The 27,989-nt window shown below is 42.7% G+C and overlaps 2 protein-coding genes across 11 annotated transcripts in view; one reads left to right on the top strand and one right to left on the bottom strand.

The window, feature by feature from the left end:
* Nucleotides 1-15,988, top strand: part of abtb2b (ankyrin repeat and BTB (POZ) domain containing 2b) — a 45,332-nt gene extending 29,344 nt beyond the window's left edge. The window contains exons 3-17 of the mRNA XM_051383547.1: nt 2,098-2,308; nt 8,078-8,230; nt 8,803-8,968; nt 9,150-9,239; nt 9,379-9,480; nt 9,755-9,851; nt 10,810-10,945; nt 11,551-11,828; nt 11,922-12,100; nt 12,216-12,321; nt 12,995-13,097; nt 13,218-13,305; nt 13,464-13,532; nt 14,269-14,382; nt 14,751-15,988. Coding sequence (XP_051239507.1) covers nt 2,098-2,308; nt 8,078-8,230; nt 8,803-8,968; nt 9,150-9,239; nt 9,379-9,480; nt 9,755-9,851; nt 10,810-10,945; nt 11,551-11,828; nt 11,922-12,100; nt 12,216-12,321; nt 12,995-13,097; nt 13,218-13,305; nt 13,464-13,532; nt 14,269-14,382; nt 14,751-14,984 — 2,126 coding nt within the window. The 3' untranslated portion in view covers nt 14,985-15,988. The remainder of the gene's footprint in view (nt 1-2,097; nt 2,309-8,077; nt 8,231-8,802; nt 8,969-9,149; nt 9,240-9,378; nt 9,481-9,754; nt 9,852-10,809; nt 10,946-11,550; nt 11,829-11,921; nt 12,101-12,215; nt 12,322-12,994; nt 13,098-13,217; nt 13,306-13,463; nt 13,533-14,268; nt 14,383-14,750) is intronic.
* Nucleotides 15,989-16,335: 347 nt separating this feature from the next.
* LOC127353938 (serine/threonine-protein kinase BRSK2) overlaps nt 16,336-27,989 on the bottom strand; it is a 155,518-nt gene continuing 143,864 nt past the window's right edge. For 4 of the 10 annotated variants that reach the window (XM_051383556.1, XM_051383559.1, XM_051383555.1 and 1 more), the window contains 6 exons: nt 27,026-27,233; nt 26,819-26,867; nt 25,577-25,700; nt 24,198-24,378; nt 22,809-22,898; nt 16,336-19,190 (listed from right to left, as the gene is read on the bottom strand). In XM_051383556.1, the coding sequence (XP_051239516.1) occupies nt 18,970-19,190; nt 22,809-22,898; nt 24,198-24,378; nt 25,577-25,700; nt 26,819-26,867; nt 27,026-27,233 (873 nt within the window). In that variant the 3' untranslated portion in view covers nt 16,336-18,969. Of the gene's footprint in view, nt 19,191-22,808; nt 22,899-24,197; nt 24,379-25,576; nt 25,701-26,818; nt 26,868-27,025; nt 27,804-27,989 lie in introns of all 10 variants that reach the window. The other 6 variants (XM_051383561.1, XM_051383558.1, XM_051383557.1 and 3 more) reach the window with 3 other exon arrangements.

The raw sequence follows: 27,989 nt of genomic DNA on the forward strand, positions 1-27,989 counted from the left end.
TCAGTGGTCTCTTTGTGCCACATCTCTCGGTTGGTGTGAAGCTGGGCTGTTCTGGGCAGGGCTGGCATCCTTCAGACTCATTCACACCTACAAACACGCGCAGACACACACTGATATGCATACACACAACAAAAACACAGAGGGCTTGGCACTCTGATCTAAGCCCAAGAGACCGGGCACACACAGGAGCATCTGTGCTAAGCTGCCCAGTCCTGCTGGACTTGGCCAGACACACAAACACACAGCATACATAAACATGATGGATAATTGATGGCAGGATACTGGACATTTCGGCTAAATGTCCAAAATTGTGGGAAATATAGTGTAAGCAGTAGACTGGCTCTGAAAGTTGTCTGTAGACACATTTGAATGTTTCATTTTCATCTCTGTGGTGGTCTTCACCAGCTATGGGAAACTATGTGACCATCCAGTTAACTAAAGGAAATATTAAGGATCAGGACTGGACTAACTAAAATGAAATGAGCTTTGTGCTAAAGCTTGTAAAGCCAATTAAAAATCTGGGGTCACACGGAGTCCAGATAAAAACTTGTATAAACATGTTTGTATTGAACTGGCTGACAGTATAGTCGACGTCTTGTAATTATCTAATTCTTTGAAACATTTCATTATCTTGCAACTTTGACCTAAGAGGCACATTTTGTCAGTATGTATTCAAAAGGCAGTCATGTCACAGTTTATTGAGTTCTAGGCTTCCACATGGCCTCCAATATAAGCTATAATCTAAGAATGAAGCGTTTAATATACTTCTGACCCCTGGAAGTTAGCCTCGGGGCACAATATGGGCTGGAAAGCCAGGGAGAGGCTTTCCATCTTGGGCAAGAATTCCTGGGAGACCTCCTGGAGGAACTGCTGGTGGTGGTTAACACAAAGGAGGCCCTTCAGCTTGAAGTGGGGTCTGTTTGGGGAGGGCCACTGCAGTGTAACCCCCCTCGAAGTACCCCAGACCCCTTAATATAGACACACACATACACACTCACACTGCTGAACTCCCCAGCATTGGCCCCCCTTGCACCCTCCCACTCAGTAATCTGGTTAGAAATTAACCCAGGGGTAATTATGCTAAATGAGCGTTACACGATCCCAACTTCAACTTGGCCTCCCTCCCTCACTCTGCCTGTCTCTGCCCCTCCTCCACATCCCCTCCCTGTGACCACAAATATTGTGCCTCTCCATACTCCTGCTATGACATCCATGGTCACACACTAGGTTTGCTCATGGTTTGGTGTTGTCATGGTGATACTGTTGGGTCTCTGTAAATAGTGTTATAAAGGAGTTGGGTTTAGACCTGCTCTATTTGAAAAGTGTCCTGAGATAACTTCTGTTGTGAATTGGCGCTATACAAATAGAATAGAATTGAATTGAATTGAATTGAATTGAATTGAATTGAATACTGCACATACGGTAATCTGAATTGGCTTTTATCCAACTGCATGAGTTGTCCTCTGAGCTCACAGTGTGGGTGAATGAATCCACTGATAAAATGCATATTTCTTATGTCTTTATCTCAGCACAGCACTGTTTTCTCAGTGTTTTTTCAGTCTCTCAAGTGCTCGCCAATTTTAGGCATTTCTTTACTTAGACTTAATCACAGATCTTTGCTTTTATCATGTGACTGACACCTACCTTTCCAGACTGAGTGAAGTGATTGAAATACATCAGTCCAGAGACAGTTGAACGGATCATTAGTGCCTGTGATCAGCTGTCTGTTAGCCCATTAACTCCTTCAGTGATTAAAGATGAATGGCTATTTAGACTGGCCGTCTGGCTGAGCTCACTTGATAATGACACTGCTAATGGCAAATACCACTAGAGACATGGAGGGAGAGTAATGAGTAAAGGAAGGTAGAGTGTAAGTTGTTTCGGAAAAGAGGAAATCCAGTTGGATTAGAGCCTGCAGGGTTTATACTGAGCAATGAGAACTATTGTTATAGTTTTAATTTCATTTCATGCAGTGATCTTTGATTTGACTTTATTAGAGAATTTAGCAAATGAAATGAACAAGCTGCATATAATTATTAGAACAAATACCTACTAAACCATCTAACTCTGATCCTTCTCATATTTAATTTGTTCCAGGTGACTTGGTGTCCCGTGCAATGCACCACATGCAGCGCCTCAGCTCAGTGCGCCCAGGACTGAGCCCAGCCCGTCACGCCCGTCCCCAGCAGCCCGTGTCCTGGTCGCCGGACGCCCTCCACACCCTTTACTACTTCCTGCGCTGCCCACAAATGGAGTCCATGGAGAATCCCAACTTAGATCCCCCACGCATGGCACTTAGCAAGGAGAGGTAGGAGTCATGCATGACTGAACAAGAGCAGTTTAGATGCTCTCCAAAGTGTATCACAGCCAGTAAAATAACAGATCTAATCTTAGACAGTGGTGTTTTTTCCATTGTGTGTTTTTAGTTCTGTAATATTCTTGCTTCTTATTTAACATATTTTATTCTTTGCTTTCTTTTCCTGATTACATCTGAAATTAGAAAGGATTTGATTTAGTTGATGTGGTTGACGGACATGTGATTAATGCCAGCCAATACACAAACATCCACCCTCCGAAGGTTCTAATCAAGGGAACCGCTTTCTCACAGACCACATTTCTTTCTCTCAACCATTCCTAATCCCATTGCCCTCTGGTTGTTGAAGTGTTCATTTTCTGTAGGTAAATTACAGGTGAGCAAGAGACTCCAGGTGACAGAAGGGTGAATTGCTCCTTTAGAGCGTAAATTAGTTCAAGACTGGTGGTTTAAGGGGTTTAAAGAGGTGTTAATTGTCTGTAATTCCGTTAGCGTCCCCTCAGATCTTCCTTGGGTTGCCTTTGTAGAACAATTATAGTTGTTTTTGTCCTTCTTTAGTCCTGAGACAAGTGGTTGAAAATATTTAGATGACCTGAATGCAATGTAGCGCATCACATTTAGATTTTCTTCTAGTTCCAAAGTAAACCTGATAATTCTGATGTTTTTCTTGGCTTTAAATATTAGATTCAACTTTATTGTCATTACACAGTAGTACAAGGTACTAGGCAACGAAATGTAGTTAGCATCTTTCCAGAAGTGCAAAAAAGTAAAGTACACAGTAATCTGCATGTGTACAAAAATATGTAAGTAAATATGTTGTAGGAAATTATATTTCATGTAATTGGGTTTTCACAGAACAGAACAGTAACCCTGAACAGTGTCCCTTTTCCTCCAAAATGAACTGATTGAACTGTGGGTTGCAAATATGTGCTCACTGTACTTTACTGTTCAATAATGGTGATATTCAGCAGTTGCATAAATGTGATACCAGTTAAGGTAATACTGTTACTATTACAATTGTGTGCATGTGTGAGAAAAGTACTTGCAGCCTGCTCACACAGAACACACTAAGGTGTGTGTGTGTGTGTGTGTGTGTGTGTGTGTGTGTGTGTGTGTGTGTGTTTCAGAGTATCTATATGTTAAAATGTCAGTGGAAAAGTGCTTGCGTGTAAAGGTTAATTCCACTTTTTAAACAGATATATGGAGGCCTGTCTACGGGCAGCACTCAAGCATTCAAATGGGATGCAGCTCCCACTAAAGTGTGTGCTCGGATGTGTGTAAGTTGGTTGAATGTTTGTGTTTGTTTTCCTCATTTAATGTTTTCACCTCTAGGAATTCATGTGTTTGTGATTGTTTGGTTATGATGAGGGCATGACATCTGGAAGATAATCATCGACACATGAACGTTTTTGTGATGAAATCAGACAAACCTGCATCCTACCTTAACACACATACACCCATGCACACACGCGTGTGTATGCGCACAGAGCCAGCTGGCTCTTATACATTTAATAATGAACAGACACAGTGTGAGTGAGCAGAGGTGGGCTCCTCATTAGCATCAAAGAGAACAGAACAGCATATATTCACCCCTCTTTTCCTCATCATGGCTGTTTCATCCAAGTCCTCAGATGTTTTTAATGTTGGGTGTATATCAGCGTGGTTTCTGTGTGCAGGGTGAAATGATTTAGCATCCTGTTATACTGTGTACTTTGGAACATCTATGACATTCTGTTTTTCTTTCTAGACATCTACTGGTTTGCCTAGACGCTTTTGTGTGTGACTGTGTGAAGTGTCTGTAAATGTTAGCATGCATGACAGACTCAGGTGGTGGAGGAGAGCAGTGCAAACCTGGTAGTGATTACAGTATGAGTGCCTGGTAATGATACAGACTTCTCCTGGGCCTCCCAATCTCTCCCGCTCGCCCTCTATTGAACGCTTTATAAAACTTTTTGGTGGAAACCCAAAACCACCAAATCTGTGTGGGCCACACCATCAAACATTATAGGGAGTCTGGCTTGATTCTTATTGCAGAATCCTCGAGACTACGAGAGACGCCATTTTTTTTATAATCCTCTCAACCTGGTGCTTAGTTGATGATCTTATGTGTTTTAGACTGTTAAACATGTGGGAGGGTAAACACTAGCCTTTGTGTCTACTTAATTTGGCATTCACACTCCAATCTTTAAGCCACAGTGTAGAAAAATACACATTTTATTAGTGCTGAAAGTCATTAACCAATCTATTTAATGGTAGTCTTTCCACCAAAAATAAGCACTTCCAAATACTCTGCTGAACAGACCACCCCAACTTTTCTGTTCCCTTCAGCGGATGGAGGAGAACACTAATGGATAGATGTGTTACTGTGATAAGAAGTCAGTGGAGCTTACTTCTAACCTCAAATACATCAGATATGGTTACATCCCCGCTTATGGAGCCTTTATGAGAGTAATCTGACTCTAGATCAGTGGTTGACCTTGACCCTTTTCAGCACATGATGGGGTCTTCTTTAAGACCTGATTGAAGTTTCATGTGAACTCAATCACAGTGGCTTCAGGATATAGGACACACATATGGGAGCAGTGTAACGTGTGTGATGTTGCCTCCTGGGGAGAAAAAGACTTTGCTTTTCATGTTGGACAGGTTAGAGTTCAAACACACCTGACCACAATTTGAGCTGACTGTCATTTTATGACCAGCCAGGTGGTGGTGAGAAAGGCACCATGAATCACAGCTTGTGTATGTGTGTGTGTGTGTGTGTGTGTGTGTCCCGCTGTTCTCAGTGTGTAGCCTTAGTATGTTGGCCTAGTTGGCTGGTCAGAAGCGCTATCTAGTTTCACTGTTAACAGGCGGCTCAGCTTTGATGTTGCACTGACTCTCTGACAAAGCTGAAATTTGTGTTTTAGGCTGAGGGGCATAACCCAGACACAGGGGTCAGATGGAAAGTGTAGAGGGGGGCAGTTCAGATAGAGAAAGAGAAGGGTTTGAGGAAAGAAGGAACAATGAATTGTGGGATAGAGGCCAAAGCAGTGTGGGTGATAGTTTAGACATGCTCCATCTGTCTGCCGTCACGGGCGACTGGCGAAGGTGTGTACACACACATATGGCCTCAGTTGATTTGAGCTTTTTTGTATGTTCTCTACACACACACACACACACACACACACACACACACACACACACACACACACTCCCACAACATTAAAGGTTAATTGGAATAGAACTCTAGCTGAGAGCATTTTACAGGAAAACCACTGTTTTCGGCCATGAAAGGAAAACACTACCATGGTGATTATTCAAAGACTGTACAGTAATTGTTGTAATTTTGTTTTGTTTTTTACTCACAAAATTGCAGGCTGTGAAAGGCTGGTTGATAAAGTGAAGGACAGAGAAAATCTCACTGATGGATCAATAAGTGTTCAGTGTTAAAAGCTTGACACAGTTGTTTGGAGCTGCTTTAGTTCTGGATTAGTTCCAGTGTTGTGTTCATGCCTGGAGGCACGCATGCAGTAAAGAAGCAGGGTGGATGCCTTGTGGGATTCAGGAAGACGGACACAGACACATGCACAAATGCACACATGAACAAACAAACTGACCCACACGCAGTCCAATTTGCATTGAGTGAAGCCCATTAGGAAGAGTATAACATACATTCCCAAGCTCACTGCCCTTTCCTTGCCTCAGAAACATGACTTTCTTATCACTCTACACCCGCAGCACCATCTCCAAACTGCCACCCAACCCCCTTCTTCAATACGACACACCCCACCTGCCTCCCAGCCGTTTCCCAAACACTCAAATCCTCGTTATATGCACCTATCAGGCCCATTTAACGTTCCCCTCCTGCTCTCCTCCTCCATCCCGTCAGCCTCTTGTCTGTTTGTCACGCCTGGGTGACAGCAGGGTCCCCTCCTCTGGACTGATCACTGATAAAGTACTAACAATATCTGACAGAATAGCTCAAAGATAAAAAAAGACAGAATCAGGAGACAGCAGATTATCTAAAAGTCTGAAAAAGTCAGAGATTTACATTCACATAATAATACTATTATTATAAAGCCTTAATTGTAATATAATATCTGTGAGGCAGTTATTAAAGGACAGCTAATACAGAATAGTGTATATGAATAAAATACACAAAACACTGGTTTTATTCCTCCTCATATCTGCTTTACTAGTTACACTTTTTATACTGTCCAGTTATTAAAAAAAAGCTTTATTAGCCATGTTCAAAACTCTGACATTCACTTTCTGAAACCTTCAGATAAAAGTTGGAGAAGATCCAAATTACTATTCCAATATACATTGTTAACAAAGCACTGATGAATGAGAGGGAGTACTATTGTACAGAAGGAGGCGTTCTATAGGAAACCACAGGTAGTGTGAATAAATGGCACTGCAGGGGTCCCAGTGCTCATTAACAGTAACTATAATCCCTATAGCATGCATACTGCAGAGCTATATGCTATATGCTGCTCATGCTTTTGCCACCATCTGTATTCATGATATGCACTGGCGTATTTGCATCTCCTCAGAACAAAGGTGAAGCCACTGCTAAGAATAACATCACAGCAGGAGAAAGGCAGCTTAGTACCTCGTGATAACACAGAGGCAGTGTTCAAACAATCATTAACACACAAGACTGAGACTCAATAGGATCAAAAGCAAACAACAATAACACTCACAATAATGTGTCATTGTTCACAGGCACATGTGATGCACATATGGTGAGAGAAAGACAGGGATTAATGCCAGATAACCAGCCAGACGTGGTGTTGGAGATTGCCATATCACTGGTGGCTTCTAAAGGGTTTTAGAAGAACAGTTGTGAGAAGTAGGACAATGAAGAAAGAAAGACAAAGAGAGCAAACAAATAATCCAGATGACTTTCAGAGTGCCAGGTTTATAAATACCACAGCAGACATGTTGTGCATCTATCTTTTATTTCTCTACTGATGTTTACTCTGCTGCTTCTCCTTTTTCTTATGTTCCCTCAGGCTTGGGTCAATCCTGTCTGTCATTTTCTATTTTAAACCTTTTCTCACCCTTTTTAGTATAACTTTGTTCTCTTTTTTTTTGGTTAAGATCATAGATCATAGAAATCATCTATAATAATGCCAGGTTGCTGTACCTTTTTTATTTAGCTCTCTTAGGTAGTTTATTCTGCTTTAAAAATAGGCTGATTATTCAGAAGCCACTGCAGTATTTTGTTTATAGCAACCAACAGCACAAATGAAATCACCATTCTGTTCTCATCTCCCATCACATCTTACACACAAAGAAAGCTGATGTTAAACTGCACAACACGGCAACCAATATATAAACAGTGATGTGTCATATACCAGTGTATCTCGTATTATTTGAGTGTGTGATGATAACTTTAAAGCAGAAAATTGTATATGGTGTGTAAAAGCTGGCAAATATGTGTGATTAGTTGAGGTGAGGTGCTCTGTGTACAGTTTGTGTGTGTGTTAAATATGACTCACTGTGCACTGGTCAGGCTGAGGGGAAGTACTGCCAGACATATATAAGTCATCTAGTTTCTAGTTCCCTCTCAACATGACTGAATCATGAGTGACGAAATCTTCCAATCATCAGTCAAAGCCGTGCGTCCGAGAACTCACCGTTTTACCAAAGAAGCTTCAGTGTAACAGTTGAATACAAATGTTACCTTGTTTGGGATGAAAGTTATTTTTAAAAAAAAAAAGTTTTTTTTTAAATATAGATGGACAGAAGTGAAATTATGTATCTTTTTTTCCACAGGCCATTCCTGTTGCTGCCACCTCTGATGGAGTGGATGAGAGTGGCCATAGTTCATGCTGAGCATCGCAAAAGTCTGTTGGTGGACAGTGATGATGTCAGACAGACCGCCAGGCTACTCCTTCCAGGACTGGACTGTGAACCAAGACAGCTGAAGTAAATGAGAACACACACACACACACACACACACACACACACACACACACACACACACACACACACACACACACACACACACACACACACACACACACACGTACACTCACAAGGGCTGCCCTGCTGGATTTCTAGACTCCATCTGGACGCATGAAACTACACACGGCAATATGAGCTTTAAGCAGCAGCACTATTTCTAAACATCCTTAATGTAAAAAAAAAAAATTTGAATTTAAACCTTATCTATGCCTTCATCTCATTTTAGTTTTCTTGGCTGCACTGTAAACTATATGTGTTTATGAGATCGTTTGTAATTAGTTAAAAAGAAACAAAACTTATCTGCAAAGACAGTGTTTCAGATGTTTATAATTACACACTGTATACAGCAGATTAATGACTGTATGACCGGCTCATTAACCTCTTCGTGAAGTGTATTAGAGTAAAAAAATAAAATAAAACTTCAGATGCAAATGTAGTGTGCATGAGCCACACGTTGGTTGAAACAAACTTATTGTTGCTCTAGTGTCTTATGCTATTGTCTAACTCTTTGTTTGTGTGTGTGCCTCCATCAGGCCTGAATGTTGCTTTAGCTCCTTCAAACGTCTGGACTCCAAAGCTGCCACAGACAAGTTCCATTTAGATTTAGGTTTTCGTATGCTGAACTGCGGACGCACAGATCTCATTGGCCAAGCCATCGATCTGCTGGGACCAGATGGGGTCAACAGTATGGACGACCAGGTACTGAATACTGTTTGTTTGTGTGTATTTATGTGTTTTTATATATGATGTGTATTGAGAGGACTGTTGCAGCATTATTACACATAGCTACCCATATTCATAGATCATTTTCAAGTAGCACCTCATGTATTTGTTTCTCCTCTTTCATGTGTCCATTGCACTCTTTCTTTTCGTCACTCAGGGGATGACACCTCTGATGTATGCCTGCGCAGCTGGAGATGAGGCCTTAGTCCAGATGTTGATCGATGCCGGGGCCAACCTTGACGTAGCGGTAAATATTTCAGCATACGGACACATTTATTTAAATGTTGCATGTGAAGTAAACTTCTACTTTACTCACAGGGGATGCGTCGTGTTATCTCGATGATGTTAATCTTAATGTGTAACACTGATTTGTCCTGCGCTGCCAGGTTCCACCATGCTCCCCAAAACACCCCTCTGTGCATCCTGACAGTCGCCACTGGGCAGCCCTGACCTTCGCTGTGCTGCATGGACACATCTCCGTAGTGCAGGTTGGGAAACGTAGACTCACATGTAGTAGCCACCAGATGTAGCTAGCGTGTGGCCTCTTTATTTGACATGCTGCATAGGCTGGTGTACTTTTTACTCGAGGGGAATTGTCCTTCTATGTGGGCACAATAAGTGCAGGTCGGCCTGAGCTAAATGTAGATGTGAGGTCATATGTTAAAAAGTTGAGTGACAAATGTGAGGTCAGGGGTCGGGCCGTAAATGAGTTACAGGATGTTAGACATTGCACAGTATAACAGATGTGGTGTGTATCTCCAGCTCCTGTTGGATGCCGGGGCCAATGTGGAGGGGGCTGCGGTCCGCAATGGACAGGAGAGTACAGCAGACACCCCATTGCAGCTGGCTTCAGCAGCAGGTGGGCTAACACACGCAAGCACACACACACACAGACACACACACACACACACACACACACACACACACACACACACAGTACAACCCAAGGCACAGCTGATGTTAGAGTGTTGTCCGACTTACAGTAGGTCTGTGTTTGGATCTGATTTATGGTCACAAAATTACTACTTACTACTAAATTATACGGGTAGAAAGTCTGTAGAAGGGTCATGCAAAGGAAGGGAGATGAATGAATTTGAGCTGCTGTAGTACATTTTTGCAAATGAACTAATAATACCTCTCTCAATCTAATCACAATCAGTCATCAATACAGTAGTGTGCAAGCTTTCCACAAGACCACCAAGAGTAGCACATTGAGTTATGAATGACACATCAGCTGCAGGAATGAGGAAATGAGAGGGTAAATGAAGGCGCAGTGAAAGCAGCAGAGTTCTGCCTGTGGTTGTTTAGAAGCCTCTGGGCAGCATTCCTCAGTGGGATCATCTAAAAGCCACACATAGCTGTAGTAAAAGAGACACATGCTCTACATAACAGCAGTGACAGTGTGTAAATAGTGCCCCAAATGAACGTGTTTGCTTGTTTGAAAATACAAAAATAAAGTATCATAAAACTTAATTTATCCCTGTGGTAAAATGTAATCATTGCAGCAATAAGTGTAATAAAGCAAGAAAGAAGACATCCAGAGTATAAGTGCACTAATGAATTATAAAACAAGCAATAAAAACACTACAAACAATCAAAATGAAACGATAAAAAAATAATAAATTAACAGTGATATGTTAACAATACAAAAATACTAAGTAGACTCTACCAGTGGGAATAAACACAAAGAGAATTGATAACTAAAAGTATGCCTGTGCAAACAGTGAAGATATTTATGGCTGTACTGATAGAATATCCCATTTAAACGTGTTTAGGAGCTTTATCTGTATATAATTGAATGGTTATGTGCTTCCCAGGCAACTATGAGATGGTGAGTTTGCTCCTGGCACGTGGCGCAGACCCCTTATCAAAGACCCATGATGGAAACGCCCTGACGTCATCCCTCTATGAAGACATGAACTGCTTCAGTCATGCTGCTGCACATGGACACAGGTATGCATTCCTCTGTCTGAGCTGCAAGCAGCGTGTTGTCAACAGATGCTGACAAACTGCCTGCCTTTGGCCTCTTAACTGCACAGAAGAAAGTAACACAGAAGTGACGCTGACTATGTCAGCACTCTATCATACTTGACCCGAGTTTGAGATCTGCATTTAGGGAGGTATCATCCCTTTTATCATGCGGTGAAATGGAAGACCTTGAAAGTATAAAAAGCAAGGTCTCCTTCTATTCTCCATCTGTTTATGAACACCAACTGGCAGCGTAAACCTCTCCACCTGTTCACTGTGTGTATGTGTGAACACAATGTAGACTCAACACTTCACATTCCACAGTAAGAATGACAGATTATGTAATCAGAGAGGAGGGTACAGGGTCACAGAAATGGATGTATGTGTTGCAGTTCGGACATAAATTAATGTTTTTCTTTCTTTCTTTCTTTCTTTCTTTCTTTCTTTCTTTCTTTCGTTCTTTCGTTCTTTCTTTCGTTCTTTCTTTCTTTCTTTCTTTCTTTCTTTCTTTCTTTCTTTCTTTCTTTCTTTCTTTCTTTCCTTCCTTGTCCTCTTTCCTCCCCCCTTCTTCCTCGCACTTATCTTGTCAGGAACGTGCTGAGAAAGCTACTGACTCAGCCCCAGCAAGTCAAAGAGGATGTCCTGTCTCTGGAGGAGATCTTAGCTGAGGGGGTGGAGGGTGAAGAGGCCGGGATCTGCCCTTTCCTCCCTCTCTCCCCGCTCCCCACTCCTTCCTCTGGCCCTGGGGCCCTGCCAGAGGTGGGCATAGCAAGGCTCTGCAAAGCCAGGATGAAGGCTCTGCAAGAGGCCAGCTACTACAGCGCTGAGCATGGCTACCTGGATGTCACCATGGAGCTACGAGCTATGGGTACCTATCAGATGTCAAGTAGAGGATTTGCTTACTTTACAAATTACTAACTATGAAGGAAACAAAACTTTTTTTTTTTTTCTTTTGACCTAGGTGTACCATGGAAACTACACGTGTGGCTAGAATCTCTGCGTTGTGCCCAGCAGCAGTCCAGGGCAGGGGTCACCCTCTCACTCCTCCGAGAGTTCACCACAATCAGGGAGGAGGACTACTGCGAGGAGCTGGTCACCATAGGCCTGCCCCTTATGTTCAATATCTTACGCACCACCAAGGTACCATCAAACACAACCTTCACCTTGTGTCTGCTCGCCTTCCTCTGTGTGTTATCAGTTTGAGTTTAGACGTGTGATATAACACCTTCCTCCCTGTTCTTTCACTTTCCTTCAGAATGATGCCATTATACAGCAGTTGGCGGCTATTTTTAGTCACTGTTTTGGCCCGGCACCTCTGCCAGCCGTCCCTGAGATGAAGGCAACTCTTTCAGCACAGTTGGGTAAGTTATGCTATGATTCTGATGTCTATATGAACACACAGAGATCAGTGTTTAGAGTGGGTGACTCTACATTTTTATTCACTTTCATTATTGAGTAATCTGCAGATTATTATTTTTATTAATTTATTAATTGCTTGGTCTGTAAAATATTTAAAAAAAGTGAAATATCCCCACCCATCGCAATTTCCTTAAGCCCAAGGTGATGTACTTAAATTGCTAGATTGTAAGTTATTTTTTTATTAAATAAGACAAATACCTACAGTAATTCTTCGCATTTGAGAAGCTGAACTAGGAAATATTTGGCATTTTTCCTTGAAAATGTTATTTAATTATTAAGGGCAAGGTATCAAACAGCCATAGCAATCCTCTTCTCTGGCTGAAAGACCAAGGGCAAATGGGTGTGTTTCTCTTTAGCAGAACTAAAAGACTGTGAGAACATGTGTGTGGGGAAAAAAATGGTTAGCCTGAGACATTTCTGACATACATACTGATGCCAGTTGTTAGGATCCAGACACAACCACGAGACACCTGCATACAAGAAGACACTGTCTGAACAAAGCTCTAGCCTCATTACTGTGTGCTGTTGTAATGGTGGACCAGTGTTCAGACTGGATCACTGAAAAGCTGGCTTGTGACTGGAGTTGTAAAGAGGTGCTGATATGTTTTTCTACAGACCCTCATTTCCTGAATAACAAGGAGATGTCAGATGTGATATTTGTGGTGGAGGGGAAACCATTCTACGGCCACAGAGTCTTGCTAATCACAGCTTCTGACAGGTGAGTGCAGATCAGTTCACACTGGACAGAAAGACACATTAACATACTCAGAGACGGTGGTCATTTAAAACAATAATAATTTCCTTAATGGTTTTGCCAATGATATTTGCTTTCTTTTAGATTCAAGTCTTTGCTGGCGTCCTCTGGACCAGATGGAAGTTCCAACAAGGAGATTGAGATCAGTGACGTCAAGTACCACATCTTCCAGGTACCAAATATACTCTTTATTTCCTGATTTAAAAAATACTTAGTACTAGTAGTATTTCTTTGTTTTAGTGTGACACAATGAATTCAGATTGATTGAAAAAAATGAGTTCAACTAATGTACGCATTTGTTCCTAAATGAGACCTCTGACCTCTCTGCAGATAATGATGTCATACCTGTACTGTGGAGGAACAGAGTCGCTGAAAACTAATGTTCCTGACTTGCTGGAGGTGAGATTCACTAAATGAATACAGAAACATGTTTACAAGATAAAATGATCATATCTCATGAGTTACAACTCCTGTGTCAATAAAGACAACACTATAAATGCATCGAAATTCCATAAAAACTTACATTTTGTTAAGAAATACGGTTGTTGGCACAGGAAAATGTAGGGTACACAACAAACAGTAACTTCCTGTCCAGGTGTACCTCTACACCTATACAATATTTTTCTGTAATGTATAATTCACAGTCAGATGTCTTTTTAGTGGAGCCCTGTAAATACAGTATATGTACTGCTTTTTAAGTGTGTTTAAAGAAATTTTGCTCAGTTTGTGATCACAAACTAGTCAAACCCTAGTTAAAACAAAAGGGAACATACCACAATTACAATCCATTACAATGGTCTATTGCACTGTAAAAAAACGCTTACCTGCACAGCACCATTATTCACTGTGGGTCAAAGTTTGACAGATTATAGAATTTCAACCTTTATTTTCGTTTCCAAATATGTGGTTTGAATCATTTGGCTATACTGGAGACCCTACCAACATTATTGTGTCTCTGTGTCTTAACAATTAAGCTAGTCAGAAATATTATCTTAACTAATAAAGAATGATTGCCAAAATTAACAGAATTAGCCTTTGTTGCCATATCCGAAGCTTTGGCTGTCTAAATATGACTGAATGAAATGTAAGACAGTATTTCTTCAGTGTCAACATTTGCTTGTGTTTTCTCCTGCAGTTGTTGTCAGCTGCTAGTCTGTTCCAGCTGGGGGTGCTACAAAGACACTGTGAACTCATCTGCTCTCAGAACATAAACCTGGATAATGCAGTCAGCATCTACAAGACAGCCAAGGTAACTAACACGCACGCACGCACGCACACACGCACACGCACACACACGCACACACGCACACACACACACACACACACACACACACACACACACACACACACACACACACACACACACACACACACACACACACACACACACACACACACACACACACACACACACACACACACACACACGCCTGGATCATATCGTACTGTTATGTGAACAAAGCAAATAAGATTTATTGTTGTTTAGTTACAACTTGAATGAATACAAACAAACATAATTTTAATTCCACATATCAACTGAGACAGTAAACAGTAATGTTGCATGATTAATTGCCTGTCTACACTGAAAAACCATTAATTTGTTATTTTTTCTTCCAGGCCCATGGTTCAGTGGAACTGAGCTCATTCTGTGAAGGTTACTTCTTGCAGCTTATGCCTGCTCTACTGGAGAGAGAGGGCTTCAGGAACCTGCTGTTGGGACCTCCCGGGGCCCGACAAGGGAACATCTCCACTTCCGCGCTGGTTCACAACCGGGTAGACTCACCTCTGGAGGAGCTGGAGGCCACCCTGGCTCAACGACTACGCTCTCTCCACGTCACCTCCCGAGTCTGAGGACAACAGGACAGAAATAAGCAGAAGAATGTGGCAGTTGAAGCGGAAGTTTCTTCTTATCAATGATACAGGATCAGTTCTGTAGAAGCTAGTTTGAGTACAGATGTTTTCTTAGTCGCATCTGATCATATATCTGGTAACAAGCAACTTCCACAGTGCTTTGACACTGGGACACAGATCAGTGAGTTTTTTGGCAGCCGTTAAGACTTTGTTCTGTGGACAACTCAGTGTTTCATATTTAGTGCCAAGCACTCCAACTTGACATTTATTGCAGTGTACAGCATGTTTATGAAGAAGAAAATTGGATGCTTTTTCTCCAAGGCTCGGGAAGCTTAAGTGGAGAAGCAACAGATGGATGCCACAGGTTGGAACTCTAAATTATGAAACACTGCTGCCCTCTAATGGACAAAACTGGCAAAGTAAATAATTGCCATGGAGGATTGGGATCAATGGCACCCTCCTGGTTCTGACTGAAGCTATGTAAAGGGACTATAGACTGAAGCATTTATTGAAGAATCAAGTGAGATGGCCATGCTGGACTTGTGGCTTTGTCCCGTTCAACCTAATAATGCAGAGTGGGAGGAAGTAGACTCAGTGCCTCCAGCATCGATGTAAGCTTTGGATTAACAAATGTACTTTTTATGTAACTGTATGTTTTTATTTTCTATTTTTAAAATGGCTGCAGAATCAAAACACTTACTGAAGAATGGGATGGACATTTTCTATTTAATGAGAAAAAAAAGATGTGAGAGTATTTATCGGGGCGTTCCCTTTTTATTGTTTTTTTTTTTAATCCAAGCAAATTATTAATATTATTGTTGAAAAGTTGCTTTTGTGTAGCTGTTGTTTTTTTCCAGGTACACTCTAACAGTTAATTAAGCTTAAGCTTATGTATGCTGAGGTTTAATGCTTCTACACAGGTACAGCAGCAGAATCCAACATGGGATTTGGAATACATAAAGTCTGTTTTAATGCTGAATATTGTAATAAACCTGGTAAACGAGCCTTGTCATTTGCCATCTGTTTGTGTTGGTTTGTATAGACTTACCTGAAATCCAGAACAACTCCAGACTTGAAAATGCACAATCTACAACATAAACGTCATTACATGTGCAATAAAAAGAAAATCAATAAATTAAATAAATTCACGCAGGATTTGCTGGAGAGGTAAAATAAGAAAATTACAATTGGTATACTGGGAAGCAAGATTATAATTACACTACATTAATCTAAACTTAGCACCTGATACATTTTAGTATCAAAATAACTAAATGGCACAAAACACTATGGATATTTACTTTAGGTCCGCACTTACCCATACAAGTAGAATCACAAAGAAGGAAAACAAACGCACCATAACTTAATGAGTTTATTTGTTTCAGCACTGAAGATGCTCACAGTTATTTTATATGGGGATTACATCAGTCAGTTTTGTTCCTGCTCTGTCAAAAGACCGCTCTGGGCCTCAGAATCATTGGATGTCCTTGGTGCTGCTAGCTTCCCATTGTAGAAAACAGAAAGGAGGGTGAACAATAGGGTATTGCTTTGTGTTTGTGTATTGATATCCCCTCACTGTGCCCCTTCCACCAACAGGTAGAGAGAGCCCAGACCTCTGAGCCTTCCAGAGAGAGGTACAGAGTAAAGGAAGCATCATTCAAAAGCTTTGTGCACAAGATAAGAGGAGGAGAAAGGGAAAGTTCAGCGGGAGCGAGGGAACAATAATAAAAAAAAAAGAAGGCCAGAAATAAAAGCAAAGAGGGAGAAAAGTAAGGGACAGAGGGGGAATTTAAAACGTTAAAAGGTAGTTTTGTGGAGAGAGAACTGATGAAGGCTGAGAGAAGGAGTGAGTTTGGCATGGAACATGAACACTGAAGCCATGCAAAGAAAAGCTCATGTTTGACATGCACACAGCAATACAAGCTAAAAGCATAGAGCAGGAATCCCCAGCATGGTTGAGAAGACAATCAACCCCCACGATTTGTCTGTTTATTTACAAAGAGAAGAAGTAGATTGGGATCTGTGGTGTCCTTCTCCTCAGGCCTGGCCTACAAGCACAATAATATGAAACTGACAAATATCAATAGAAGAGCATATTCCCTCTCCAAAAAGAGGCTAAGTCTACATTCTTAAATTACTGGTAAATAATTTTTTTGAAGAGTTCCCACAAGTTCTCTTCCCCTCTTCATAGAGGTCAGGGAATTTGTGACTTGTGGTTGTTCACATAATTCTGTTAAATTCAGACCAAAAGAAAAGAAAAGAAAAAAAAGTTCATTTTTTTTCTTCAAATGTTGCCCCATTTACGAACACACAAGAGGGTAATAAATAACATTCAACTGACCTAACAGCTTTGTTCATATAAATAGCCAAGTTATAATAAATTAGGAACTCAAACAGTGAGATGAACAAACATGAATAAATAAGGACAGAAATACAAAAATATCCACAATTGCATTTATCACGTCATCATTTTTTTGTTCCTCTACTCCTACTGCTGGTATGTGAGACTAAGAGAGAGGTATAAATGGAAAACCAGACAAAGTGCTGCAGATAACACAAACAGGAATGTTTGGATCATCATTAGGTCAATCAAACAAAGACATAAATGATTATGTAACAAAAATACACAGAAGAATTTAAAATAACAGAATGTGGCAGGCGCAGGTTTACCAACCTGAACCTATGGTACTAAACATAGTGTCACAACTAGACATTTCTTTTTTTTTCTTTTTTTTACATAAGAAATGATATCAGTCTGTACAACAGAATAGATCATTCATTTTAAATACCCACATAACCACCCACGTCCCCCCCCAACCCTGTACTATCATATCATCTGCCCCCGGCCCCATTCTGCTCACACCCTACTCCTCTCTGAAATCACAATTCCAGTCCGTTTGCAGCAATAGAGTTAATTCTAATAAAGTCAGTTAGTATTTTAAACCCAGTTCTTCACAAAGAAAGTACATTAAAAAGCAAAGAAATACAATCCAGCAAGCATCCGCGTCGGCTGTTTGGGCTTTCCACAAAACTCCTCCTCCTTCTCTCCTCCTCTGAATCAGTCAGTGATTCTGCATGTCTTCTTTTTTATTGTTGGTGTTGTTCATGTTCTTGTTAATACATCCCAGAGTTTTTTGTGCATACTGGACCTGTGCATGTATGCATGTATATGTTGTGTGTATGCAGTGTCTTTTTGTAAAATGCTAGCTTCCAATTAATGAACGCTCCTTGAGCACGAAGAAAGGAAAGTGGTCGGGGTTGGCGAGGGGAGTGTGCGTTTTTGTTTCACTGACGTGTTTGTGGATTAGTTGTGCATGTGTGTGTGTGTTTGTGTGTTTCTCGGATGAGGGGGAACACTAAAGGTATTTTCATCTACTTCTACTGATGGCTGCCAGAGGTGGAGAAGGGGCGCAGAGGGAGATGAAGGTAGAAGTCTGCATGAAGGGTCTGTTTCCATGGTAACCCTCCACCCTCTCAGCGCATCTCTAAAAGCAGTCCTCCGTCAACAAATGTCCGTCTCTCTCGGCACGCTCGGGGGGGTGGAGGGGTGGTCGAGGGAGGGCGAGCGGAGCAGGGAGCAGGAGGAGGGACTTAATAGGTTTTCTGGATAATTCCTGGTATCAGAAACAAGTCAGGTCATCACACATGTTAGCAGCAAGGGAGCAAAAAACAGAGCAAGGGCCACAGGCGATTAGATGGTTGGTGTAGAGGGGTGGATGAGGATGGTGGACACTGAGGGGTGATGAAAAGGGGAGTGGAGGGACAAGATTGTGTGTTTGTAATGTAGGTGCAGTATGCTTTTTGTAAAATATCACTTTGATTCTCTCAATATATTTCTATCTATATAAAGTCATTTTATACAAAACATATGTCCATAAATGAGTATATACATCTAGCTATGCACAAAGAGAATTTTCCCTCCGTGCCACTGGCTTATAATGATACTGGGATGGGTTTTAACACTGGCTCGACTACACAGCTCCTCAGTCTAAGACTCCTCCTGTGTCCCCACAGATGCCAGCGACAACTTGGGTCTGTCTCGGCCCGCAGCGGGGCATTTGGTGTCATTATTTTCTGGTTCGTGCCTCCGGACGTGCATGGGCGAGGGGCAGTGCTTGGAGGGCGTGCCAGAGGGGTAGGGCACCTGTCCGTTCTTCTCGTCTGAAAAAAGTTGTTTTATTACGTCAAAGAAGTTACTCAATGGGCTGCCTAGGTACACAGACGGGAAGAAAAGAGGACAAAAAAAGGGGGAAAGAGAAAAAAGAGAACAAACAAACTAATGAACAATGGGGTTCACAGGATAGAGACGCGGCTACAGGTAAGACAGAGCAAGCAGAGGCGAGGAGGAGGACTGACAGACAAAGCGACAATGAGAACTGCTGGGGCAGCCATGTTGGGACAAAGTTATATGTGAGCTCCCGTAAACCATGCATATGTCACAGCACAACCAATTAAAACACACAAATAGCCATTCAATCTAGAAGTGGAAACTGACACTGGAGTCAATGTAAACGTAATGTCAAATGATATAAACTGTATGCAGAGAGAGTAAGCGTGGTGTATTTTCTGAGTAAATGTGTGCACTAGCAGGTCTGGCCAGCCAGAAGCAGGACGGATGATGGAAGGAGGACAATGAGAGACGTCACTGTGGCACCGAAGGGTAACTTGAACCTCAGCAAAGCGTATATGATGGAGGCTGTCTATCTGATGGCTATTGTACCGAGTGAGGCACATCTAATGCAGTAATGTTTGGACTTAAGCCTGCCTAGAGCAAAGAGACAGCCTTTGATCAACACATTTCTACACCTGAGTTCAGTGTTGAATTTTACACTTTAACTGACTATAAAAACCTGGCCAAAGACATCAAACACGCTGGGAGGCTGCATCATCATTGTGCCAACTCTTTGAAGTAAGAAAAAGTCCAACTCATGTGATTTGACCACAGCAGAGTCAAAACTGTGGTGAGTTGCATGTAAGTCGTAAAAATACTGTCTTAACTCAATGCTGTGTGCTGAATAAAATAAGCTGATATGCTAAATAATACAAGTTTCTTCCCAACTGCTATAAGCACACTTAGAGGCAGTCTGTGTGTGTGTGTGTGTGTGTGTGTGTGTGTGTGTGTGCGCGCGTCCGACAGTACGCATGCAAATGATCTTCAGCTAAATGCACTCACTCTTTCTGCAGGGCCTTAATGGTCCAACTGCAGGTAGGTGGAGTGGTGAGGACACCAAACATGAGAAATGGAGCAAATAAAGAGTCAATGTTCTTTTTGTTAATGGTGCACACACAGCACATCTCTGGGAACTATCAGTCACAAACAGGACTGTTTCTGAATACTTGACAAGAGCCATTTGCACAATAGAGTCCTGTGGGCCGAGAAATGAACAGTGACAACATCAGTAAAAACAGGCAGGGGGGCTGCACAGATGACAAAGCACACGCACACACTGGACTGGAGACTGTCTGTGTATCTGCACTTAATAAAAGGCTGTTGGAAAGCCTAATTTCCATTATGGCTGGCTTCTGCTAAGAAATCCTCAATTCCAAAAGTTAGCCTGCCAATCTGCGCACGCTGCCAGTGTGAAGACTTCCAGCAGTAGTCTGGAGATTAGAGTAAGTTTCTTCTAATCATGAATGAGCAAATGTGTTTTTGTTGTTGTGGTTGTCTATGTGCCACAGTTAGGTTTCGTCTGCTCCATCATCCAGCTGGAAAACAGTTGCAGCCAACTTCTCCCCAATGCCCCCTCTCCCTTTCTCATGTGTAAAGAATTCCACATGTATACTTCACTCCACCAAAATCTGCACATTTTCAAAAATGTCAGTAAACTCATGAAACTTAATACTATTATTATTATTTATTTTATTTGAACAGGCACAGTGCACAATAAAACCCTGTATATAACAAGGAGAGATGCATTGCACCGGGTTTTAGCAAATTGCTATTTTCCACCCGTAGTCCCTGGTAGTCCCTACTGTCGGCTGTTAACAGAGACGCCACCCTCTAAGTGAACGGCTCTCCTCTGTGATCCTCAAGTATGCTTGTTGTGTTCTCCAATAGTCCTTCTATTGTCCCAGCCCTCTATTGTCTTCCTAAGCTCCCAGGTATGCTGCTGTTAATAGTAATTATGGGACCTAATGACCAAGACTTGATGAAGCCTTTTGTTTGACACACATTGGTATGCAAAGCCATTTCTATTGTTAATTACAGCCACTGGCTTCTTCAAGTGCCCTGTGGTCAGGTAGTGCAAAAGGTGTGTTAGGAGGCCAAAGGAAAGAGGAAGGAGGAGGAAATTGAGTTTAACAATGCTTTCAATTACAGCAAAGATTCATATTACAGAGTGAGAGATTCTGAGAGAGTGATGAGAAATTAATTTAGACTGACCTTGGTCAAAAACAACTGGCATTGACACTAAATTTGTCCGCTTTGATAGTGTTCACAGAATACTGTACTTCATTGTGTTTTGTAATCTTCTATTGGTTTAAGTGGTTCTAATATTACACACAGTACTCTTACAATGTCATCTCTGCTGCTGAAACAACTCCCAGCAGTCATTTAAACCTAATCCAATGCAATTTATTCTAATTTCACCCTCCCCATACCTCAGCCTGTTAATTAGCACTACAATAATATAACAGATCAGAGGTAATTGGTAAACTTACTGAGGCACAGCAATGATAACAGACTGTTAAATATCACAACAGCTGTGATGACTGCTGTTCATTTTGTGAGTGCCAGTGAGAGTAACATTGCTTAGTAGCCAAGGAGCGAAGACACAGCTCACACTTGTAACTTTTAGTATAGTAACCGAATATTATAAGAAGCTATATGTTGGCTTTGTGTCAGATATGGAAGAGAAAATGGGGTTGAAAGGATACAGAAATACACAAACATACAGACACCAACAATATGATTCCTGGATGGGATAAAACTGACATCCAAAGAAAACAACACATTTCCTGACAAAAAAAGGTGCATTTCAGGTTGGTGGTGTTTACCTACATGACCAGCAGGTGGAGCTGTTGTCAAGAGGATGGCAACCAAGACTCACATAAACAGAGCGGTGATTCACAAGGAAGGACATGCTAAGGGGAGGAGTCACATCCCTAGTTCTCGCTTATTTTTATTTTCAGCACCCAGACTGTGTGTTGAGTGAAGAAGATGGAGCCACATTGGGGAAAGAACATGTCCAGGGACTCAGCATCAACCCTACAACTAATGAGAAGATGGAATAACGTAATAAAGTTCACAGGTGAACGGTTAGGTGGTGATGAAGGTTGCCTTTCAGAGGTTTCTGTATCTACTCGACAAGCTTTGGAGGAGCTGGTGGATAGGGGGAAAACAGGGGGCGTGGGTCCTATTGTACAAACACCCAGAGAGAGAGAGAAAGAGAGAGAGCGAGCGCTTGTCAGGTGTGGTGTGGTTGTGCGGTGCAGTGCATTGTGGGAGTGCGTTGAGGTGCAGTGGTGTTGCCATGGTGACAAGCTCCGACAATCAGTCTTGGAAGTAGGAGTAACAGAATGCAAATCAGCTTACCCTACCTCTACTCTAATCTTCACTGCCAGGGCATCGAGACAACGTTTGACCCGTGCTTGAGAGCAAGTCCCACCCTTTCAAGGCATGCAGAAGAAGCCGTTTTTCGAGAAGCGGAGAGTGTCTCAGGGATTTCAAGCATGGGGAAGAGGAGGGCAGGATTTAGCTTAGCTTCAGCCGTGAGAAGGGGTTCGTCAGGGGGTGGGATGGGTGAATGAGGCGGTCGGGTTAAGGGTGAAGAGGTTTTGGAAAAGAATTTGAAATTATTATTTTGAAAAATAGAAATTCTTACTCACCAGACAGCTGTTGGACGCCAGGCTGGTCATGTGTGCTTAACAACTGGCTCTGAATCGTCTCCACTACTCGCTTAAAGCGCCGGCTTGGTCCTGAACAAAAAACCCACAGAGGAAGTTTTGGCATGATCAGTTGCATCAGACAGACAGAAAATATATAGATGGAAAAATTAAGAGTGGAAAAAAGTGGGTAGAGTACTAGAGTAAGTGCATACACACAAGGACATGGTTTGAAATGTGAGCTGGAAAAGCTGCAGAAAGCCTGTGATGATGAATGGAGGCCAGTGAGGAGTGCTTCTGTAAGCTCCTGCTGTCTACCTGTTGTATACAGTATGGCCAGTGACACGGAAGAACCAGCAGGCTCCAAACAGCAACTATTACACCCCATTCAACTCAAATGTGTCCCCCACTTGAGTGTGTGTGTCTTTGCCTGTAAATATGTGTGAGACAGAAAGAGGGAAAAGAGAGCATGCACGTGTTTCTGCTAGACTGCAAGAATGCACGCACGATTGCATAGTATGTAATCTTGCATAGCCAGACCTAATCTTGTTACGCTCAGGGAGGTTTGGGGAAAATCTTATCAAGCATACAGGATTGGAAGAACTTTGAAAATCCTTAGGCAGCCATTCTTTTTGGCAGAAAGTTTGAGAGCGCCCACCTCTGGAAGCAGCACTTCTAGTTTATTTGTTGGCTGGATACGAATATAGTGTAACTTCATTAGTTTGAAGTGTGACAGCATTCCCCTCGACATGTAAGTGATGCCTTTCCACACCTTTCAAAGTGACTTGTGAGCTTGAATTTCCCAAAGACCTCTGTGAGCCTGATGAGATGGAAGATTACATAATACTGTATGTAACTCTGTCCTCTGTGATTTGTTGTCTCACAGCAGAATGGTCCTTGGGTTGAACCCTTTCTGTCTGGATTGACCACAGGAGAAGGAATCAAATCCCACCTAAAGTAAAGGCTGTGCGCTTTACTGAAGTACAAAAACAAAATATGTTTTTAGTTCCCCCTCTTCTATAGAGCACTCAGCCAACCTGTGCAACTGGACACCTGCTTTGTGTTCCATTACTGTTACTACACTTCACTGTTTTTTATTTGTCTGCCTATCTTACATTAGTGTCTTTTGTTTTTTTAATGTTATTTTGCCAGATTTGTGAATGGATCAGGATAAAAAGTTAACAGTATGGTTGCTTCATTAGCAAACACAAAGTCACCATATACAACAGAGACTCAGCTCACTGGGGTCTCCAGAGTCAGAATATCTCTTGCCAAACCAGGGACCAGTTCAGTGTACAATGCCTCTCTTGCCCAATGCATGCAGAATAAGCAGGTATAGAATAAGCAGGTATAGAAAAAGAGTAGATTGTTCGTAACTAGGTGCATCCTGACCTGAGAGCAGGGTGAAGGTGACAGAGTAGATGCCATTTTCCTTGGTGGCGGCTGTGCTCTCCGTGTAGGTGATATCCACCTGGAATTTGACCGGCTTCTGGAAGACTGTAGGGCCCGCTGTGGACTTGTACTCTGCTCTGAAACTGGTTTGAGAGATCACACTGTGGCTCAGGCTGGGGATCTGGGAGAAAAAAAGAAGAGTAGTCAGTAAAGGAAAAATGGACAAAGAGGCAGAGATAGGAATAAAACTAGGTAGTAAAAAGAGGCGGGTAATGGGATTATACATAGGGAGCATTTATGTTTAATTTTTCTCCCACAGCTTTCAAATGACAAGGTGAATAAACCCTCATTAAAATACCCTCCACATACTACCGAGCCACAGTTGAAACTCTAAGGAGATTAATGCCTCGGGGAGTAGCCATGCATGCCAGGGAGACTTAAACTAATGTAATCTTGAGTCATCCAACAACATTGCACTCTCCCACCTAAAATGAATTTGTATGCCCAATGAACAGGTGAGCTCTGAAATAGTCACGTTTCGCCACAGTGCTGGAGAGGGTTTGACATTCCATTAATGTGAGTGTGCTGAGAGGTATAATTCCACTGATTCAGGTGCCAATCTCCTGTCTGGAATACCAGCTAGCATAACCCAGAGGAGAAAATAGCTGTCTACAGGGATGGGGAAACAGATTTGACTTTGACCTGCACTGGCAGAGTTTGCATTTACTTAGACTTTGTTAAATCTAACTCGGGTGAGGATAGGTTCTGTTCAATTATGTACACTGAATATCAACTACCACTGCTGAATGTTTGTTGATACAGATTACGCCGTGTTCGCCAAGAAACCCTGATGTTGCCTGCATTCCAGCATGTATTTGAACATCCACACTATCATAAACAGACCACACATACAGATACAATCTACACTATTTCTCAATTCCTCACACTACACTTTTAAATATGCACACAAACACACACGCACATGCTCAATAGACGGTACTGAGGGCAAAGCATCTATATGCTAATGATCAATGCTCTCTGTTGATTTTCTATTGACCTCAAGTGAGTCTGCAGTCAGAGAGAAAATAGAAGCACTGAACACAAGCAGTTTACTGAATTGCTACATAAATCAGAAGCATGTTAGCAAACACTCAGAGAGAGGCTGCCTCATGGCATAGCCAATTGCCACTGCGGTTAAAAGAGGCAACGTCCTGCATCAGACAACAGATACACAGGTAAGACTGCTGCATGAACACACATCTAGGTTATAAAGAGAGAAGCTGGGGCACAGGGGTCACAGATCAGATGGTAGAGGGGTTTAGGGGGCCAGTGGAGAGAAGGAAAAGGTGAGGTTATAAGCAAGACAGCGGTTTGTATACCGAGAGAAAGGCTTGAACGATGTCTGCCTTGATGGAGCTGAGAGGCTTGTCTTTGATGACAATGAAGATCTGCTCCTCTTTTTCCAGGTTGATGAAGTTACCAAACCAGGATTTTTTGGCAAGTCTGTAGGGAGAGACAAGAAGAAGAAAACTGTGTCAGCTGCAAGTTTATATTGATTCCTGCTGTATACACCTACTAGAGATTTTGATTTGTCTTCCTTTCACCATTTTTGCTTCCTTGTTTTACCAACCCATCCAATCTATCCCATCTATCCATCTTTCTCTGCAGCTCTGGGGAAAAGAAAAGGAGCAAACAGAGAAAACCTCGAGGGAAATGAGCTAAAACTGTTCAGGGGAGGAAAGTTTTCTCACTTTCACCTTTTGTGCAACTGGGTAATGCACGTGTGTGTGTGTGTGTGTGTGTGTGTGTGTGTGTGTGTGTGTGTGTGTGTGTGTGTGTGCGTGAAAGAGAGAGAAAGATAATTGAGCCTCTCTGTGAACAGAACTGTAGGTCCAGAGGGGGCAGAGGTAGATGAATTCACTACTGGCCACAGCCCAGGTGTACCTGCACCCACTAATAAGCCATATGGACTCCTGTTTTCTGGCATATTAATATTTCATGAGATTCTTGAAAATGTTGATGGACTCTTCAGCAAAAAGAGAAATACTCCCTGATCCCCCGCTTAAATATAAATAAATACTAAATGTTTAAATAGAAGTAGAGACTTACATAATGTTATAATGCCTGCAGACACATTAGGGGGCATGTTGCAGTAAAAAGCAGGTTACATCTGGTGTGTGACTGTGTATGCCTGTAATCAAGCCCAACCCAGCTAAGAGAAGGTCTTTTCTAGCCATCTCTCCAACTCCTTCCAACCAGGATGTTCTTCCCAGCCAGATGGAGATGGCCAAGCCAGCCAGCCAGCCAAACAGGCATATCTAGGCCAACCTTGAGTTATCAGGCCCCTGGGAGCTCAGCAACATCACAGAGGATACCTTCCCTACCTCATAACCAACCCCCTACCTCCTGCTACGGAGCTGCTTCTCCATCCCAGACCAGGCCTGAGGTCATTACCGGGAACTCAGCAGGTGAAAATCAAACATTCATGGATGTAATACTTTCCAAAACATCATGCTATCAAGAGTGAGCCTGTTTGAGCCAATAACTGAGGGGCTGACAGGTTATGCATAATTATGATAGCAGTGGTGGCTTCAAAAAGTACAGCAGTAAAGTCTACTCACTCTGGGGAAGACTCTGGTGTGAGGCTGGACATCTCGTCTTGTGTGGGAACTGTGGAAAGAGAGTCAAAGGTCAGGAACGGGTGAAAGGCTCAGAGACAGATAACAAGTAGATCATACTAGTACAGTAAGGGAGGGATGAAATTAACACGATTACAAGGTAATTCAGCGTTAACCATAAAAATCTTAAATCTGCTGTAATGTCAGTACCTTGGAGTTTCCTGCGGTGGAAGCGTGGTGAACCCAGGAAGCTGTTCTTGATGGAGTTGAGGCGCGTCCTCCAAGGCATGCCTCCAATGGAAGGGCTGGGGGGCGGTGTTGGGGTGGGGGTCCCAGCCGGGCTGTCCTTGGGAGTGTGCACCGGGGTGCCCTTTGGGGTGGGGAGGGGACTGCCTCGAGGGGAGGGGTGAGGGGTAACCTGTATGAGGGGGATAGATTTGGGTGGGTGGTCATTGAATGAAGAAGGCACCGGCGCCACAGGGTGAAAGTGGTGCAGCCGGATGGGCGACAGGGGCACCACTGGGCTGAAGGGCACAGAGAGTTGGGGGTTGGCAGAAAAGTGGGAGCGCCGTACCTGGGGGCTGTTTGGAATAGAAGCACTGGGGATGGGGGATGGGGAAAAAGGTGAGGATGGGGAGGACGGAGAAGTAGGGGTGGGGGGCACAGAGGCTGAGGGTGGCTGCAATGGGAGCTGGCAAGGAGTGGAGGACTTTGAATTGGCTGCAGATGCTGGGTCTGGGGAGAGTTCGGGGAGCGGGTTAGATCGTGTGGCTTGGAGGGGCTTGGGTACAACTTTAGGCTTGGCGGGGAGTGTCTGCGTCTTGTTGAGTGCTGCTGGCAGGGGCTCACTGTTCGGAGCGAGTGAGTTAGGGGTGGAGATACGGGGGCCCGTGCGATTAGGAATGGGCTCAGGGGATGGGCAGGGGCTTGTGTTAGGGGACTGCAACAAGTCTGGAGACTGAGGTGGTACACAGAACTTCCTGACAGGCTGGAGTTAGAAAACACAGTGTGAGGACGTGCAGCACAATACAGCCAAGAGCCAAAGCAGGTGGAGGGTGAGAAGAAAACAAAGAAAAACACATGGGGACACATGCAGGCACACAAACACACAGAAAAAGCAAGGGAAAAAGTGCGGCAGATCAAACAACCAAACAGCCAGAAGCAGAGGACAGCC

Source organism: Dicentrarchus labrax, unplaced genomic scaffold (assembly GCF_905237075.1).
Source record: "Dicentrarchus labrax unplaced genomic scaffold, dlabrax2021, whole genome shotgun sequence".
Taxonomy (NCBI): Eukaryota; Metazoa; Chordata; class Actinopteri; family Moronidae; genus Dicentrarchus; species Dicentrarchus labrax.